Raw genomic sequence first — 15837 nt, 5'->3', positions numbered from 1 at the left:
TATACCAGCATTTTTAAAAACAACAACTTGGATTTAAAGAAAAAAAATTATATTTACTCACATGAGGGAAATAATTTCTAACTATTGAATCTTTATCTGAGTTTCCTTTGAAGACAATGATATTTCCATCATCTGAACGTAGAGGGAAGAATGTCAATCCATCCATGCTTGTACTGAGTGTGAAAGATGTCACCCAATTTTCCATATTGGGACTACCTTGAGTAAGAACACCAGACAGGTTCTGGGCAGTCAAGAAGTCTACTTGATGCCACCTATTTTTATCACTGAAGCTATACAGAGGAAAAACCCAGTTAATAGCAAACACAATTCTATCTGAAATAAAAAAAAAACTTAACATTTGGTTGTTGTGTATTTTAAAAATTTCAAAGTGTACCTAGGGACCCATGAAGAAAGTGTATTTTCAAGTCTTCCATTTGCAGCTGATGTTAGTGAGTTATACTGACTAGATGATGTCAGCTGGATATTGGTTATCATGGATGGTCGATCAACATTCATCGGAATGTTACAATAAATATCTGAGAAAAAAAGTTTATTTCATATAGAAATAATAAAAGAAAGAAGATGAATTATCAGAGGAATTATAATAATACAATCTAAGCTTAATGAGAATTCTTTTAAAAAATATATTTTTATTCTTAAAAAGTGTTATTTTCCTATGTATGAGTTGTCTAATGTAATTGTGGACAATTATATTTTTTCAATTGATTTTGTTCTAGGAAAATAAACTTTTTCCTACTTAGGATAAATTGTGAATTAGTTAATTGTGTGGATTCACTTCATTTGAATCTTTAATTAACATGAGTCACTAGATAATAATGGAGTCTCAGTGACTTATATGAGAAGTAATGTGCTAATAAAAATGACATAAATCCTAAGACAAAATACAAATATGATATAATAAACTTTGTAAAATATGACAATATATTATTCCAGCCTATTTTATGATTAGATTAATTAGTTTAAAAATAAAAGAACTGGTAGAAGATGAAATTACCTGGTGGTGTGTAGAGAACACTTGGAGAGGTGATGGAGGGAGTACTGGGTGTCTGGAATGGTGGAGGAGATGGAGTTGGTGAGTGGCAGCCAAGAAGGTTAAACCTCAGTGCTATGGAATTGTGGGACTCCAGTGGTCTGATCTGAATGTATTGCGCAGACACCTGAGGGAAAAAGTTGGTTACTGGGCTGTACTGGTCAGTGTTGCCATTGAACACCACAAGGTTTCCTGAGCTGTCTTTGATTGGCTGGAAGTTGGTACCATCATTGCTGTAGTACACTGTGTATTTGGTGACCCAGGATGGTTGGTCAGCACTTCCTTGAGTGGTCACTCCAGAGATTGGATATGAAGACAACAGGTTTAATTGGATGAAAGGTGTATCATCAGTGGTACTGGAAGATGAAATAAGAATATGTTTAAAATAGAATGATGTCGAGTATTGACAACAACAAAAATATATCACTAAACAAAAAACAACTTTAAAATATGCAAAACATTAATGGGTTTAAATACAGTAAGGTCCGGCAATCTAACCATCTGATTATTCAGACCAAATTAGTTAAGTAACAAGGCCATCTTGTAATTGAAGTTCTTGTACCTGACCAGCTGGTTAGTAGGACCAAGATAATCGTCTCACAATGCATTGGAATTAAAACTAGAATCAATTTTATTAAAGCTCTCTTTTAACATATGAATTCCATTCTAAAAAAAGGATATTTGGATTGTAAGAGGTTGAGAGGTGAAGGGCTCCCAATCAACTGAATCCAAATAGATGGTCAATAATAATTTAGCTTTCTTACATTTTCATAACATACGTTAGATAAGTAATGCCATTCATCACTTTCCCCAACTAACTCATTTATCTATTTTTAATCATAGTTCTTATTGGACCAAAGATCTGTCACTGTTTAGTTTAATAATTTATATGTTACACGGAGTCAATAAATCTATAAATAAATTTTTAAAATTAATGTTACATAAATGTATAAAAGGTATTATAAAATAATGTAAATATTTTTGGTACTAGTAAACAAATACCTTGGTGACCAGGCACCAGCCCAAGATCCAAATTGAACAGTGTCTAATCTGCTTCTTGATGGTCCATGGAAAAAATCAAGGGATGATGAAGAAGATAGCTGACTGTCTCCAATAATCAATGGATTATTGACGCCCATGGAGAGGTCACAGACTGTGTTAAAATATTTTTTTAAAAATGTTCACAACTCATAGGTTTAAGATATTTTTACAATGAAATTTCTTTCAAACTGTCTCATTTGTACATTGTAGAAACAAACATACATGAAATGTCATTTGTAAGCAGCTTAGTGCTGACCTCATCATGACCTGGCTACATATACATTTCTTATTTAAATTCTAGAACATATAACAAGGAGTAGGTTGCATGAACTATAATTAAAATACCTAATTAACAAGAATCATTAGATTGACATAAATATCTGGAAAAGATTTTTTTTATAGAAGTAAGTCCGTACGTCTTGATATCCTGCTAAGAACAACTGCTGACCAAGAAAAATGGAGGGATTTGGTTGCACAAACTGTCACAGCACCTTAACTATGAAAGTGGAGGGATTTGGTTGCACAAACTGTCACAGCACCTTTACTATGAAAGTGGAGGGATTTGGTTGCACAAACTGCCACAGCACCTTTACTATGAAAGTGGAGGGATTTGGTTACACAAACTGTCACAGCACCTTTACTATGAAAGTGGAGGGATTTGGTTGCACAAACTGTCACAGCACCTTTACTATGAAAGTGGAGGGATTTGGTTGCACAAACTGCCACAGCACCTTTACTATGAAAGTGGAGGGATTTGGTTACACAAACTGTCACAGCACCTTTACTATGAAAGTGGAGGGATTTGGTTGCACAAACTGCCACAGCACCTTTACTATGAAAGTGGAGGGATTTGGTTGCACAAACTGCCACAGCACCTTTACTATGAAAGTGGAGGGATTTGGTTGCACAAACTGCCACAGCACCTTAACTATGAAAGTGGAGGGATTTGGTTGCACAAACTGTCACAGCACATCTACTATGAAAGTGGAGGGATTTGGTTACACAAACTGCCACAACACCTCTACTATGAAAGTGAAGGGATTTAGTTACACAAACTGTCACAGCAACCCTACTATGAAAGTGAAGGACAGATGAGATGATGATATACTATGACTTAGCATAACTTGGACTTGGTTATTGAAAGAAATATAAACAAGTATATTACCTATTTTAGGGGCCTGTGTTGTTCCAGAAGGAACTGATGAAACATGTGGAGCTGGAGTAGAGATCAATAGTTTTGGTATATCTGGTTTGCAACCCAAAACATCAAATCTAACACCAATACCACCAGGTCCTGCCTCAACAGGAACAATCTTAATGTACTGGGCAATGATGTCACGGTTCATGAGGTTAGTCACAGGTGTGTTACTGTCAGTGTTGCCATGGAACAGATGAGGTGTTTGGTCACCAGGGTACTCAGTGTATGGAATAAAGTCAACACCATTGACGCTGTAATAGATGTAGAATGTCTTCATCCAACGAGAAGAATCAGGGCTGCCTTGTGTCACAACTCCAGACAAAAGCTTGGGCTCATCAAATTTAACAGTGATCCATTGATTTGTTTCAGATCTAAAAGTTGTTAAAAAAAGAAATGTTAAATATTTTGCTCTTGCAATTTCAATTCAATGAAAATAGACATAATCATACAAGATAGTAAATACTAACATATGAAATAGTACAAATAAATATACAAGATGGCAAAAAAAATAAATGATTACCAGAAACTAAATCATAGCAATAGTAAAAACAATATCTAATGAAAAAGTGAATAAAAGTGAATCCAAGAAAGTAAAAACATGCCAGATAAAACAGCATAGAAGACTTAATCCTACAAGATAGACATACAACATTTCTATGAGATAGTTAAAAGTAAAATACAACAAAATAATGAACAAACCCAGGGATCCATGATCCACCGGATGAGTTTGACTTTGTGTTGTAAAGTCTCCCATCTGCTGCTGTGTGTGTCTGGTCAATGTTGGAGGATGATGTTAGTTGGTCATTAGTCACAACATAATGGTCAGTTAATCCCATTGGTATTAAACAAACTAAAAAACAACAACACAGTTTTCAGTTTAATTCACGTTTTTAAAACTAATGAAAATATATATTATAATATTTTATTAAAGAGGAAAATGTATAAAATAAGGGCATTATTAATGAAGTAAAAAGTTGACATTCAAAACCAATGGGCTTAAAATTCCCAATGCAAGTAATTCCTTATGGATATCATCTATTTAATCTAGTTTTAAAGGAAACCTAAAACTAGTTGACAAAAGGAAAAAGCACATGGTTCTTGTGCTATCTCTTTTTTTAAGTTATATTAGGCTGCTGTAACAGAGTAAACTTGACACCTTCTGACCTTATTTTATAATAAAATAAAGATGTTACTTCAAAAAAGAAGATGATTACGCCCTATGCATCATATGCTTGAAGATATTATAACTATTAATAACACTTTATTAATAAAATTCTAATCTCTCACCTCTTGGTATGTCCGTCTCAGAAATATATGGTGTTGGAGCCAGGGTAGATGGCCTAGTTTGACCAGACACAGTTGGAGCTTCTGTAACTTTTGTTGTGGTGGTAGTCAAAGTAGGATAAGGGGTAGGGTGTGGAGTTATTAACTTATTTGGCTCTGATGGATTGCAGCCCAAGACATCAAACCTGTTAATGCATGTCAAATTTTCAAATAAGATAATTAATTATGTCTAATAGTAACTAATAGAATATATACAAGAAACTAGAATAAAGTCTACTCTAGTGAAATGATTTTAGAATTAGATTTGATTATATGCTGATAGGTATTCTCTTGAACCAACTTCAAAGGAATTTAATTTTTTTAAAATAAGTAGTCTACTTGCAAAATGTAACAGTACAAAACTCAAAATATAAGACTAAGACTTGTAACTTTAAAATCACTACATTTGAAAAACACAGCATTTGAAGATAACAAAGCTAGAATAAACTAGGATTTAGAATCAGAAATCTCTTGATGGAAAGAATGCAATGCAGCATCATTCAAAAAAAAAACACCAGTTTACAACAGAGAAGAATTTTATCAATGAAAACAAATGAGTTCTCTGTTTCTGTACAAGTTAAATGGTGATATAAAATGTTTGAACTAATCAAGAGAAACTTTGGCAAAACAAGAGAAGAGAAAACATTTTTATTCATTTCTTATACTGAAGAAGTGTCAAGGTAAGTAGAATCAGGACAAGACAATTTGAGCCCACTAATAATTTTTTTATTACATTTTACTAGTCCACTTTGCAATCAAGCTAATGAACAACATAATCTTACTGCAGCTTACAATGATTAGTCTTAAGCTTTAAAAATGTATTAGTCTATAATTTACCTTAATGCCACACCTCCTTCTGAAGAAACAGGCACAATGCGGATGTATCTTGCAATGATGTTTTTATTGAAATAATTGGTCACTGGTGTGTTGGTATCTGAGTTGGCTGGGAAAATAGTAGCAGTACCGTCCTGCCTCTCAGAATAAGGATAGAAGCTCACACCATCTGTACTTAACAGTACCTTATACTCTGAGACCCATCTGTTCTCTCTTCCTTCACCCTGTGTCACAACACCTGACAGGAACTTCAGTTCTTTAAAGTCCACTTGAATATATGGTCTCACATCACTTAACCTGGTAACACAGGAGATGATCAAATTATTTTAATGTGCTAGACCTCATCCCAATGTTTCTTTGCAATTTAAATATTAAAAGAAAACAAAATTCTGTGATGACATTTTTTTAAATTACTTGTTTTTTTGGGACTCAATGAAAAGAGATGGGGAAAAATCAGTTGATATTTGTGGTTTTATTTCATCCCATCCTTTGCAGTACATTTGTTTTTTAACAGAAAAGAAAACTTTTTATTTAAATACTGTTAATAGAGAAAATTACAATTGAAACTCTCAAAATGTTTGTTTACACTTAACAAATACTTCTTCTTCTTCTATCCAGCTTTATTGCTGCTGAGCTGTGAGCTCTTTTGCAGACTGTGCCAAGGAAAAAAAGTGTGCTGTTTTCTTCAGTTGTTCAGCACTGCCGTACAGGGTGTTGGTTATGTTGGGCTGTAGTGGAAGTAGGGTCTGCCTAAGGTGGATTAGGGAGGGGCATTCAAAGAGGAAATGGTTTACGGTTTCAAAGGGGTGGGCGCAGTGTCTGCAAAGGGGGAGTTGTGTGGAGTTTATTTTGTTCAGGTGGTAATTTAATAGTGCTGTGTGTCCTGTTCTTAGTTGGAAGATTGTAGATTGTTCTTTGCGGGGGAGAAAGTTAATACTGTCCAGTTTGTTAGGCGTAGTCATTTATTTGTACATGGCTCTGCCTGTGTTTCCTGATGCCCATTGGTTGAGCCACTCCTCTTTGTGATTGTTGACTAACATTGACCTTAGGGTGAGGTAGTTAACAGGTCTATCTGGTTGTTCCATAGATGAACCTGCCTTTGATAGCTTATCTGCCTTTTCATTTCCCATGATGCCAATGTGTCCAGGGATCCACTGTAGTGTGATATTGATATTTAATTTTGATATCATCTGATGGATTATCACAATGAGTGTTGTCAACTCTCTTGGGCTGTTTGAGGTGCTGCTGTTAAGTGCTTGCAGAGTAGATTTGGAGTCTGTAAAGACAACAATATCTGATGGTGGTTGCACTCCTTCATATAATTTGTTTTCCACTGTCTGTAGTGCTATGGTAATTGCCTCAATTTTGGCTTGGAAGTTTGAGCAGTAATTGCCACAGGGTGCGCTTATCTCAAAGTGTTTATTTTTAGGGAAGACCAGGAAGGCACCAAGATCAGCATTGATGGTGGCTTTGAAAGCCAATCCGTCTGTATAAATATGGATAGCTGTTTTTTGATAGCTTTCAATTGTTTCAAGCGTGCCTACTTTGAGCTCCAGTGGATTTGATTCTTTTGTTTAGGTGTTATTTAGTAAATGTGTTTTGGTGGTTGGTTGTTTGTAGTTTAGTCCGGGTGTAATGTTATAAAATCTGGTAATTTTTTCTCTGTTATTGGGTAGGTGGTGTTTTAGGGCTAGTTCGTCAGTAAGTTGGATCAGAGTCCTTTGCTTTTTTTGGTTGTTTTTCCTATTTCTCTGTGTTAGTAATTTATTTGGATGATCGTCCTCCAACCTTCTGTATCTCTCAATAGCTTCTAATGCTGCTCTGTTGCGCCTTAACTTAAGAGGTTCAATATTGGAGTCTATTTCACAGCCTGCTGTGGGAGTAGTTCTCATACCTCCACTAATTAGCCACAAGGCTTGGTTTTGGATTGTATCTAATGATGATTGATAGGTTTTGTTGGCAGCTACTTGTATAGAGAGACAGTTATCCATTACAGATCTGGCGTATCCAGTGTATAACTGTCTTAAGGTTTTCTTTTCAGCTCCCCAGGATGTTCCTGCTAGGTGTTTTATTATGTTTAATCTTTGTGATACTTTTTCTTTTAAATCTGCCATAAAGTGTTTTGGTCTAGTTTTACACCAAGATATGTTGGATTTTCTTCTTTATTTATTGGCTGTGAGTCTATTTTTAGGATGTAGTTTCTTTTTGCTGTTTTGTTGCTGTGGCTAAAGATTGAATAAACTGACTTTTCTTTGTTTATTTCCATTTTCCATAATTTTGAATATGTGGAGATAGTTGTGAGGGCTCTATTTAATTTGGATCTAGTCAGCACTGGATATTTCTCTGTAGTCCAAATTAAAAGGTTGTCTGCATAAAGTGCCTTATTGACCGAAATGAGGTCCGGGAGGTCATTCATGAAGATTAGAAAGAGAGTGCAGTTAAGGGCTGAACCTTGTGGTAGTCCTTCTTCCAAACTTTTTTTACTAGAGATGGCACCTTCAAATCGGGTTTGGATAGTTCTGTTTTTTAGGAATGCCCTGATCCAGCTGTACATTTTTCCATGGATGCCCATTTTTTTCATCTTCAAAAATAGACCTTTTCTCCACACTCTATCATAGGCTTGCTGCAAATCTATAAATACTGCTGTAGTGTGCTTGTTTTTATGAAACCCTTCTACTGTGTCCTGGATAAAACGAAAGAGGTGGTCTTCTGTTCTACTTGCTTTCCTGAAGCCAGCTTGTGCATTGTGGAGTGAGCTAGTACTTTCTAGCCAGCAATAAAGTCGGTTATTGATCATTTTTTCTGCCATTTTGCCAATGTTGGATGTTAGAGATATTAGCCTATAACTTTTTGGGTCTCCAGGTGGTTTATTTTTCTTTAAAATGGGTATTATGTTTGCGGTTCTCCATTCCTGTGGTATGTCTCCAGTTTTCCATGTATGGTTGATAAAGTTAAGTATACAGTTTTGGGCCTGTGGTCCTAGTCCCCAGATCATTTCATTTGTTATTTTATCGGGTCCAGGGGATTTTCTTGACTTGAGGCTTTTTAGGGCAGTATTGAGCTCATGTAGAGTGAAGGGAGTGTCAAAGATCTGACAGTTGACTGTTGGAGCTTTTTCTTCTTTCTTTAAGATATTACTAAAGGCCTGGTCCAGTTGTTTTCTTGGCTTTGACTTGTTAATGCTGGCAAAATATTTATTGAAGGTTTCAGCCTTTTTAAGGTTTTCTGTTATTATGTCGTCAGTGCCTTTTATAGGTTGGGGGTTTGTTATTTGTTTCTTTCCTGCTAGCCGGTGCAGAAGGGTCCAGGCCTTTCGAGCATCCTTGTTTAGATCTAGTTGTTTGCATGTTGTGGTCCACTTTTTCTTTTTTTCTGTTTTAATTTTGTATCTTATAAGCCCTGTCAATTTGTTGTATGTTGTCTTGTTCTCTCTAGTAGGTTTTTTTTCTATAGTCTTCCTGGCCATGTTTCTTTCTTTTACTAATTTATCTAATTTAGGTGTCCAAAAAGGTTTGTATTTCTTAACTTGGCCTCGATGGATGTGTTTTTTTGCTGCTTGTAAGATGTTGGAGACTATAGTTGTGTAGGTTGAGTTGACATCTGTCTCCATTATGCTTGATAGTCTTGTGTCTGTTTCTTGTGAAAAAGCTGCCCAGTTAGCTCTTTTATAGTTCCATCTAGTTGTTTTGCTGGATTGGTATCTACCTGCCGTTCCAATATTGAGGAGTATAGGCCTGTGGTCACTACCTATGTCTTCAAGTACTGTTATTTTAGAAGAGTCGGTAATGTCTGTTGAGATAAAAGTTAGGTCAGGTCTGCTAGTTGTGTTGTGTGCTCTGTGGAGGAAAGTTGGAGGTGAAGTTTTGTTTTGCAGAAGTTGTAGGTTAGAGGCATTTGTTACATCCTCTATTTCTTTGCCACGCTTGTTGTAGTGTGGGTAGCCTAGGGAAGGTGTGTGTGCATTGAAGTCGCCAGCTATTATTGTCCTTGTGTAGTGTGGTAGTTGTATGTCTATTTCTGCTGTTGATGATGGTGGGCAATAGTAGTTTTTGATGGTGTACTTAGTTCCTCTTCTCCAAAGAAGTATTTCAAATAACAATCAAATAACAAATACAAAGTTCTCAATTTCTATTACATATTGCTTCTTAATATTTGCAAATATTATAAAATAGATCAAAGAAGCATGCTTTTAATTTAGATCGTTAAAACTGTTGCAATCTCTTTTATTTTTCTTCTTAATGCTCTGCTTAAGATGAATCAATAATATTGTGTTACAATAATGTAATAGTAAGCCACAGATTGTTTTTTCAATGATTAATTGTACAGCTAAAAAGTTTCAAATTTCTTAATGCATCTTCAATTCTGACACCAGTGTTAGTACCTAATCATCAAAAATATAAAATTGAATTGTCCTAGAAATAGGGATCACTATTTATTTTAAAGTGAAACATATACCTGTCTAATGGCTTTAGTGGATGGTTTAGCTCTTAAATAAATGTACGCTATTTTAGTATTGTTTACTTTTGATTGCAATGTAGGAGATATACACAACTTGACATCTTACTAAAAAAAAATTTTGTTATTCTATATTGTTTAACACTTAAATTCATTAAATATAAACAGGAGAAAAAAAAAGTGAATAAAGCTTACCCGGGTATCCAAGAACTTTGATAATCATATTCTGACAGTCTAGCATATTTAGGTTCATGGTTTCTGTCACTAGAGGTTGCTGACAACTGCTGATCATCGACAATTCTTTGATCCTGCAAGCCCATGCTCTTGGTACAGACTGAAGAAGAAAGGAAAATTTTACTAGACATTAAAAAACTTTTTTGTGTTTTATGTTTAATATCTGTTTACATTCATTGCTCATGCATTACTTTGGCAATATTTGTAAAATAAGTCATTAAAAACACACTAAATATGAAGGAAAATAGATATTCTAGTTTTAGAAATCAGTAGATTTCAATGCTACAAATGTGAATGATAAGTTTTATTTAGTATCTACAAGCTAGTGTACATAAGATATTAATTCAAGAGAGGTATCCAGGTCTGCTTATATGGCGAGTTTATAGTAAACCATATTCTAGTGCTCAACCTTTAATTGATCTTTAATAAAACCTTATAGAAGTAAGCAACTTTACATTTATAAAAATAGTTTAAACATTGTCTACATACTCGGAACTCCATAAGAAGTGGGTGTGATCAGTGGTGGAGGAGTGGGTGTAACTGTTGTTGGTCCAACAACCACTGGTGGTGTCTGGGTAGTCAGAGTCTCTAGTGGAGGCCTTTCTGTTGGGACAAGAGAAGAGAAGCAGCCAATGTAGTTGAGCCTGAGACCTGGTCCATTAGGTGCCCAAGAGAGTGGCTGGATGCGCACAAAGCGAGCAACAATTATCTAGAAAGAAAAAAAAAAAGCAAATAAAAGTATTAGCAAAACATTATTATTAGGAGAACTAATTTTAAATTGTTTCTGAAAACCTGCTAATTTCAGATGTTCTGAAAATTTATACCCTGGTAATTTTTATGTTTAAACATATGTAAAGCTTAGTTTCACATTTTTATTTACATTTCAGCTTAATTGCCAACTATTCCTGATACTTTTCTATGTAGTGTCCCACTGTTCTATTGAGAGAGAAAGTCAAAATAGAGCCATTGTTTGTCTAATCTACACCTAAATTAGGATTGAATATCTTATGAGCATAAATTTGGCACCTAAATAATATTGGCAGGCACTATTAGAGTAAACACAAAACTTTAACTCAAACTCCAAAGATGTTCTCAATGCATTGATGAGTGAACACAATGATGCAAGGCCAAAAGAAAAATGAAATAAAATTTTCACATATTTTATATATTGAGTAAAGTTCCCCTATCAGACCTTGCAATCTATGGTACAGATGATGTAAAGATCATCTTTTTCTATGGCTCATGGTTAATGAGGGTGTCATGTGGCTAGCACAATGACCAACCGCCTTTATTTTTCTCCAACTAATGTTTGGTGTCCATTAGAGATGGGTGGACTGAGAGGTGCCCTCAACATCAAAAAATTAAAAATCCCAGTCTTCACCAGGATTTGATCCCAGGACCCCTTGGTTCAGAAGCTAAGCCCTTTAGAACTCAGCCACAGCACCTCCATATTACTGAATGAAAACAAAAATAAAAATTAAATAGTTTATAAAAAATTAATATTATCAAAAAGAATCACTACTTTTGATCTTTATTACAAACAGGAATACAGTCTTTATGAAGATGATTCCACTGCTTACATGTGGGAAATAGTTTCTCTTCAAAGTGTTTTTATCTTGGTTTCCACTGAAAACAATATCATGGCCATCTTGATTCTGCACAGGGAAGAATGTCAGGCCATCCATACTAGTGCTGACTGTAAAAGAAGACACCCATCTTTCACTATCTGGACTTCCCTGAGTGATAACACCAGAGAGATTCTGAGGTGTCTTGAAATCCACTTGGTGCCAAGGGAAGTTGTCATACATGCTGCGCAAGTACATTTATAGATATAATTATGATACTTTTTAAAATAATAAATAAAATGATCCATCAAATCTAATCTAATAGAGCCCAGATCAATTATTAAATTTTTGAATAAATTCACAGCCCAATGGATGACTCCCATTTGCCTCTATAAAAGCAAGACAACAAATAGCTAGAAAAATTAATGAAGCTTAATAGCCTTACAATAACCAAATAATATTTTAAAACCTACAAAGTATTTACTTGTTTAACCATACCTGGCATAGAAACAAATAAAATGATCAAACACTGTTTTGGTAAAATTGTAGATACTATGTTATCCTTAATTTTAAGTTTTTAAGTTATGCTGGTTCTATTTATATTTTAAAATATATTTTATGTATTGAGGATTTACTACTTAGTTTAATTAAAAGTATTTTCTCATTAAAAAATAAATGGAAAAAGAAACCTTCCAATTAGAATAAAGATGCTCAATAAATACCTGGGTACCCAGGAAGACAAGCTATTTTCTAATCGTCCATTAGCTGCTGAAGTCTGTAAATTCAACTGGCTTGAAGATGTGAGTTGGCTGCTTGTTATCATGGATGGACGATCAACATTCATTGGAATGTTGCAAAGCAAATGTAGTTCTGTCATTATAAAATTTTTGAAACCATTAACACATTTTACTTTTCAAAAAGACAACATTTATTATGTGTAAAATAGTTGCTGTACAACACACAACTGATTGCACAGTAACTTTTTGTTTTAAATACTTAAATTATGGTTTATGTCTCAGAATATTAAAACCACGTTACAATCTAAAATAGTTGCTTTAATCAATAACTTAACACTTTTTCAAAACTTTATTTGTATATGATGAGACCAGAAAATACTAATATAAAAAAAAAACATTTTTTTTTAAATGGCGGTAAGTTTTTATAGTAAAAAAATATTAATGTGTCTTTCTTTGAGAACAAGTTAAAGTTTTAATTTTTTACAGAAAAATTTGAACAATTCTTACCTGGAGGAGGCTGGAAAGAAACTGGAACAGTTGGAGTGTTTGTTAAATGACCAGTAGGTGGAGTAGCAGTGGTTTTAATCCCAAGTGTTGGTTGAGATGTGTAAGTGATGTGAGGTGTTGGTGCTGTTGGCACTGGGGTATTGCAGCCAAGAAGGTTAAACCTCAAGGAGATGGAGTTATGGGATTCCACAGGACGAATTTGAATATATCTTGCTTCTATCACCTGTGGGAAGTAGTTGGATACTGGAGAGTACTGGTCAGTGTTGCCACTAAAGACAATTGGATTGTTGGAGTTGTCTTTCACAGGCATGAAGTAGATGTCATCATCACTGTAGTACACTGTGTACTTGGTGACCCAGGATGGTTGGTCAGCACTTCCTTGAGTGGTCACTCCAGAAATCTCATAGGTGGACAGAAGGTCCACTTGAATGTAAGGAGATGGGTCAGTTGGTCTGAAAAGTATTAACAAAAACAAAAATAATGAAATTGGTGAAGGACTGAGAAATGTTAATAACTTTTTGGCTAAACGATTGTGAGGCCCTTTAGACATTGGGACATTAGAATCATCTTCTTTATAGTTAAATTTTTAAAAAAATGTAATATGTATTAAAATAAATTCTTGTTAAGTGTGTTTTTAAATTCTAAATTTAAGTAGTATATAATTTTTTAAATCTTCCATGATGTTTTTTGTATAGAAATTTTGTGGTCCACTTTTTCTTTTTAAGAATGTCTCACTCCTGAATCCTATGTGGTCAACATTTTAGTATAGAGTTAGAAGTAGGCCCATAGATTTAGAGTCTGTACAACATTTTATTTCAGTCTGACCAACATTTAATACAAATTTGAAGTCTGTCCTCTAACATTTTAGTACAGAGTTCTCCAAATAAATAAATCAATAGAGTTCCTTGTTGAAAAACAAAAGTAGGTATTTTATCAACTTATTTAACAAGCAAGCCATTTCAAATCAAAGTGCTTTCACTTGCTCTCTAAGTGCTATCAAATATTCTTTCATTGATTTGAAGGGAGGTCACAATTATTAAAATACGAGATTTTTACACAGTACATTATCTAATTATGCCCTTACAGTATCTTATTTTAACGAATGAGTTTTTTTAAGCAGAAAAAAAAGTTGCTGCTTATATCAAAAGATAAGTTTGGATATTTACCGAGGAGACCATCCACCTGTATAGAGTCCATTGCTATATAAATACAATCTCGCACGAGAAGGTCCATGATAGCCATCTAGAGAGCTTGAGGCTGACAACTGGTTATTACTTATGATGAGAGGATTGGTTAAGCCCATAGAAAGGTCACACACTAGGAAGATATAAAAGAGATGTTAGTTAAATATAATAAACTGCAGATTCTAGTTTTAAAAAAAATAAAAATTAAAAGTATATGTTTTTGAAATTCATTTCAAATATAAATATCAACATTTAAAAATTATAATAAAATCACTGAAAAAGCATTTAAAATAATTTCATATACATTTATTGAGCAAATTTTTGATAATATCATTTAACAAAACACATCTAAACAAACAAGCAACCAAAACAAAAAAAATTTTAATGCATTAACAAATAAACATTGTGAACCTGATTCTTACCAAATTTAGGAGTTATAGTTGGGAGAGGTGTTGGCCCAGTTCCAGGCGTGGGTGTAGGTCCAGTGACCAGTGGAGGAGGAGTTAATCTTGGAGGCTCTAAAGATGGATTGCATCCCAGAACATCAAATCTCAGACCTATTCCACTTGGGGCTCCTTCAACTGGAACAATCTTTATGTACTGAGCAACTATATCACGATTTAGTAGGTTTCGAACAGGTGTAGTGTTGTCATTGTTGCCATTGAATAGGTAAGGTGTCTGGTCGCCTGGGTACAATGTGTATGGCTTGAAGTCGATGCCATTGAGACTAAAGTAGATGTAGAATGTTTTCACCCAGCGAGATGAATCAGGACTGCCCTGTGTAACCACTCCTGACAGAAGTTTTGGCTCATTAAAGTTGACAGTTATCCACTGCTGTGAATTTGATCTAAAATAAAAATTATGTGTGCAATTAAAATTTTTGTCGGTTTATAAGAAGTCAAATTAATTCCAATACCTAGAGGTATAATGGACAGGTAAAAATAAAATTCCTTTTTTTTAAATGAAATAAATTAGTTGAATAAGTGGTCAGCACCAATTTTACCCTGAGTTCTGCAAATATCAAGAGCACTTACAAACTGGTTGATGTCAGGAATGCGGAATGCTGTAAAATCCAAAATAGCATCAATACTTGACTCCATTAAGAATTAAACTCCTGATGTTTTTAACCTCAGGTCACTGCTAAGTACTTCTTTGTTTCAAAAAACAAAAACAATGGTTATCAAGATTTCTAACTAAAGTTTACCCAGGAATCCAGGAACCTCCAGAAGTCTCTGTCTTAATGTTGTAAAGTCTTCCATCTGAAGCAGTATGTTGAAGGTCGAGGTTGGATGAAGAAGTCATTTGGTAATCTGATACTATGTAATGATTGGTTAGTCCCATAGGAATCTGACAAACTGAAAAGAAACAAAAGAGTATAGAAAAATATTTCTTAAGTTCAGTCTCTACTCAAAGCAAATAATTTTCATCAATATTTTTAAATAAAGAAAATTTTTAGTTAATAAAGCTCAATAAGAGTCCTTCCTTCATACACAAGCCAAGAAATTCAGAGCAAATGCAGACAATACATCTCAAGGCCCAAGTTATTCATGCCTTAAATGTAGTATTAGAGAATATCTACAAAATAACATAAGCGAATCCCATTCCTTCCATTCTTTGATTTGACAAGAGTATTACCCTCACTCCTTTACATAAAGACAAGTTGTTTCACATATAAATATTGGAAATATTTTTAAAATTTTATTATATA

The 15837-nt window shown here is 34.3% G+C and overlaps 1 protein-coding gene across 4 annotated transcripts in view; it reads right to left on the bottom strand.

Moving 5' to 3' along the window:
- Positions 1-15837, bottom strand: part of LOC106070028 (uncharacterized) — a 146280-nt gene that overhangs the window by 85421 nt on the left and 45022 nt on the right. For all 4 annotated transcript variants that reach the window (XM_056036181.1, XM_056036194.1, XM_056036186.1 and 1 more), the window contains 16 exons: positions 15334-15484; positions 14552-14976; positions 14112-14262; positions 12946-13397; positions 12424-12571; positions 11717-11945; positions 10626-10845; positions 10098-10236; positions 5451-5744; positions 4578-4759; positions 3990-4140; positions 3258-3661; positions 2054-2204; positions 1016-1407; positions 395-536; positions 62-290 (listed from right to left, as the gene is read on the bottom strand). In XM_056036181.1, coding sequence (XP_055892156.1) covers positions 62-290; positions 395-536; positions 1016-1407; positions 2054-2204; positions 3258-3661; positions 3990-4140; positions 4578-4759; positions 5451-5744; positions 10098-10236; positions 10626-10845; positions 11717-11945; positions 12424-12571; positions 12946-13397; positions 14112-14262; positions 14552-14976; positions 15334-15484 — 3860 coding nt within the window. The remainder of the gene's footprint in view (positions 1-61; positions 291-394; positions 537-1015; positions 1408-2053; positions 2205-3257; positions 3662-3989; positions 4141-4577; positions 4760-5450; positions 5745-10097; positions 10237-10625; positions 10846-11716; positions 11946-12423; positions 12572-12945; positions 13398-14111; positions 14263-14551; positions 14977-15333; positions 15485-15837) is intronic.

This window comes from Biomphalaria glabrata, chromosome 1, assembly GCF_947242115.1.
Source record: "Biomphalaria glabrata chromosome 1, xgBioGlab47.1, whole genome shotgun sequence".
NCBI lineage: Eukaryota > Metazoa > Mollusca > Gastropoda > Planorbidae > Biomphalaria > Biomphalaria glabrata.
This window is presented reverse-complemented; position numbering and strand designations above follow the sequence as displayed.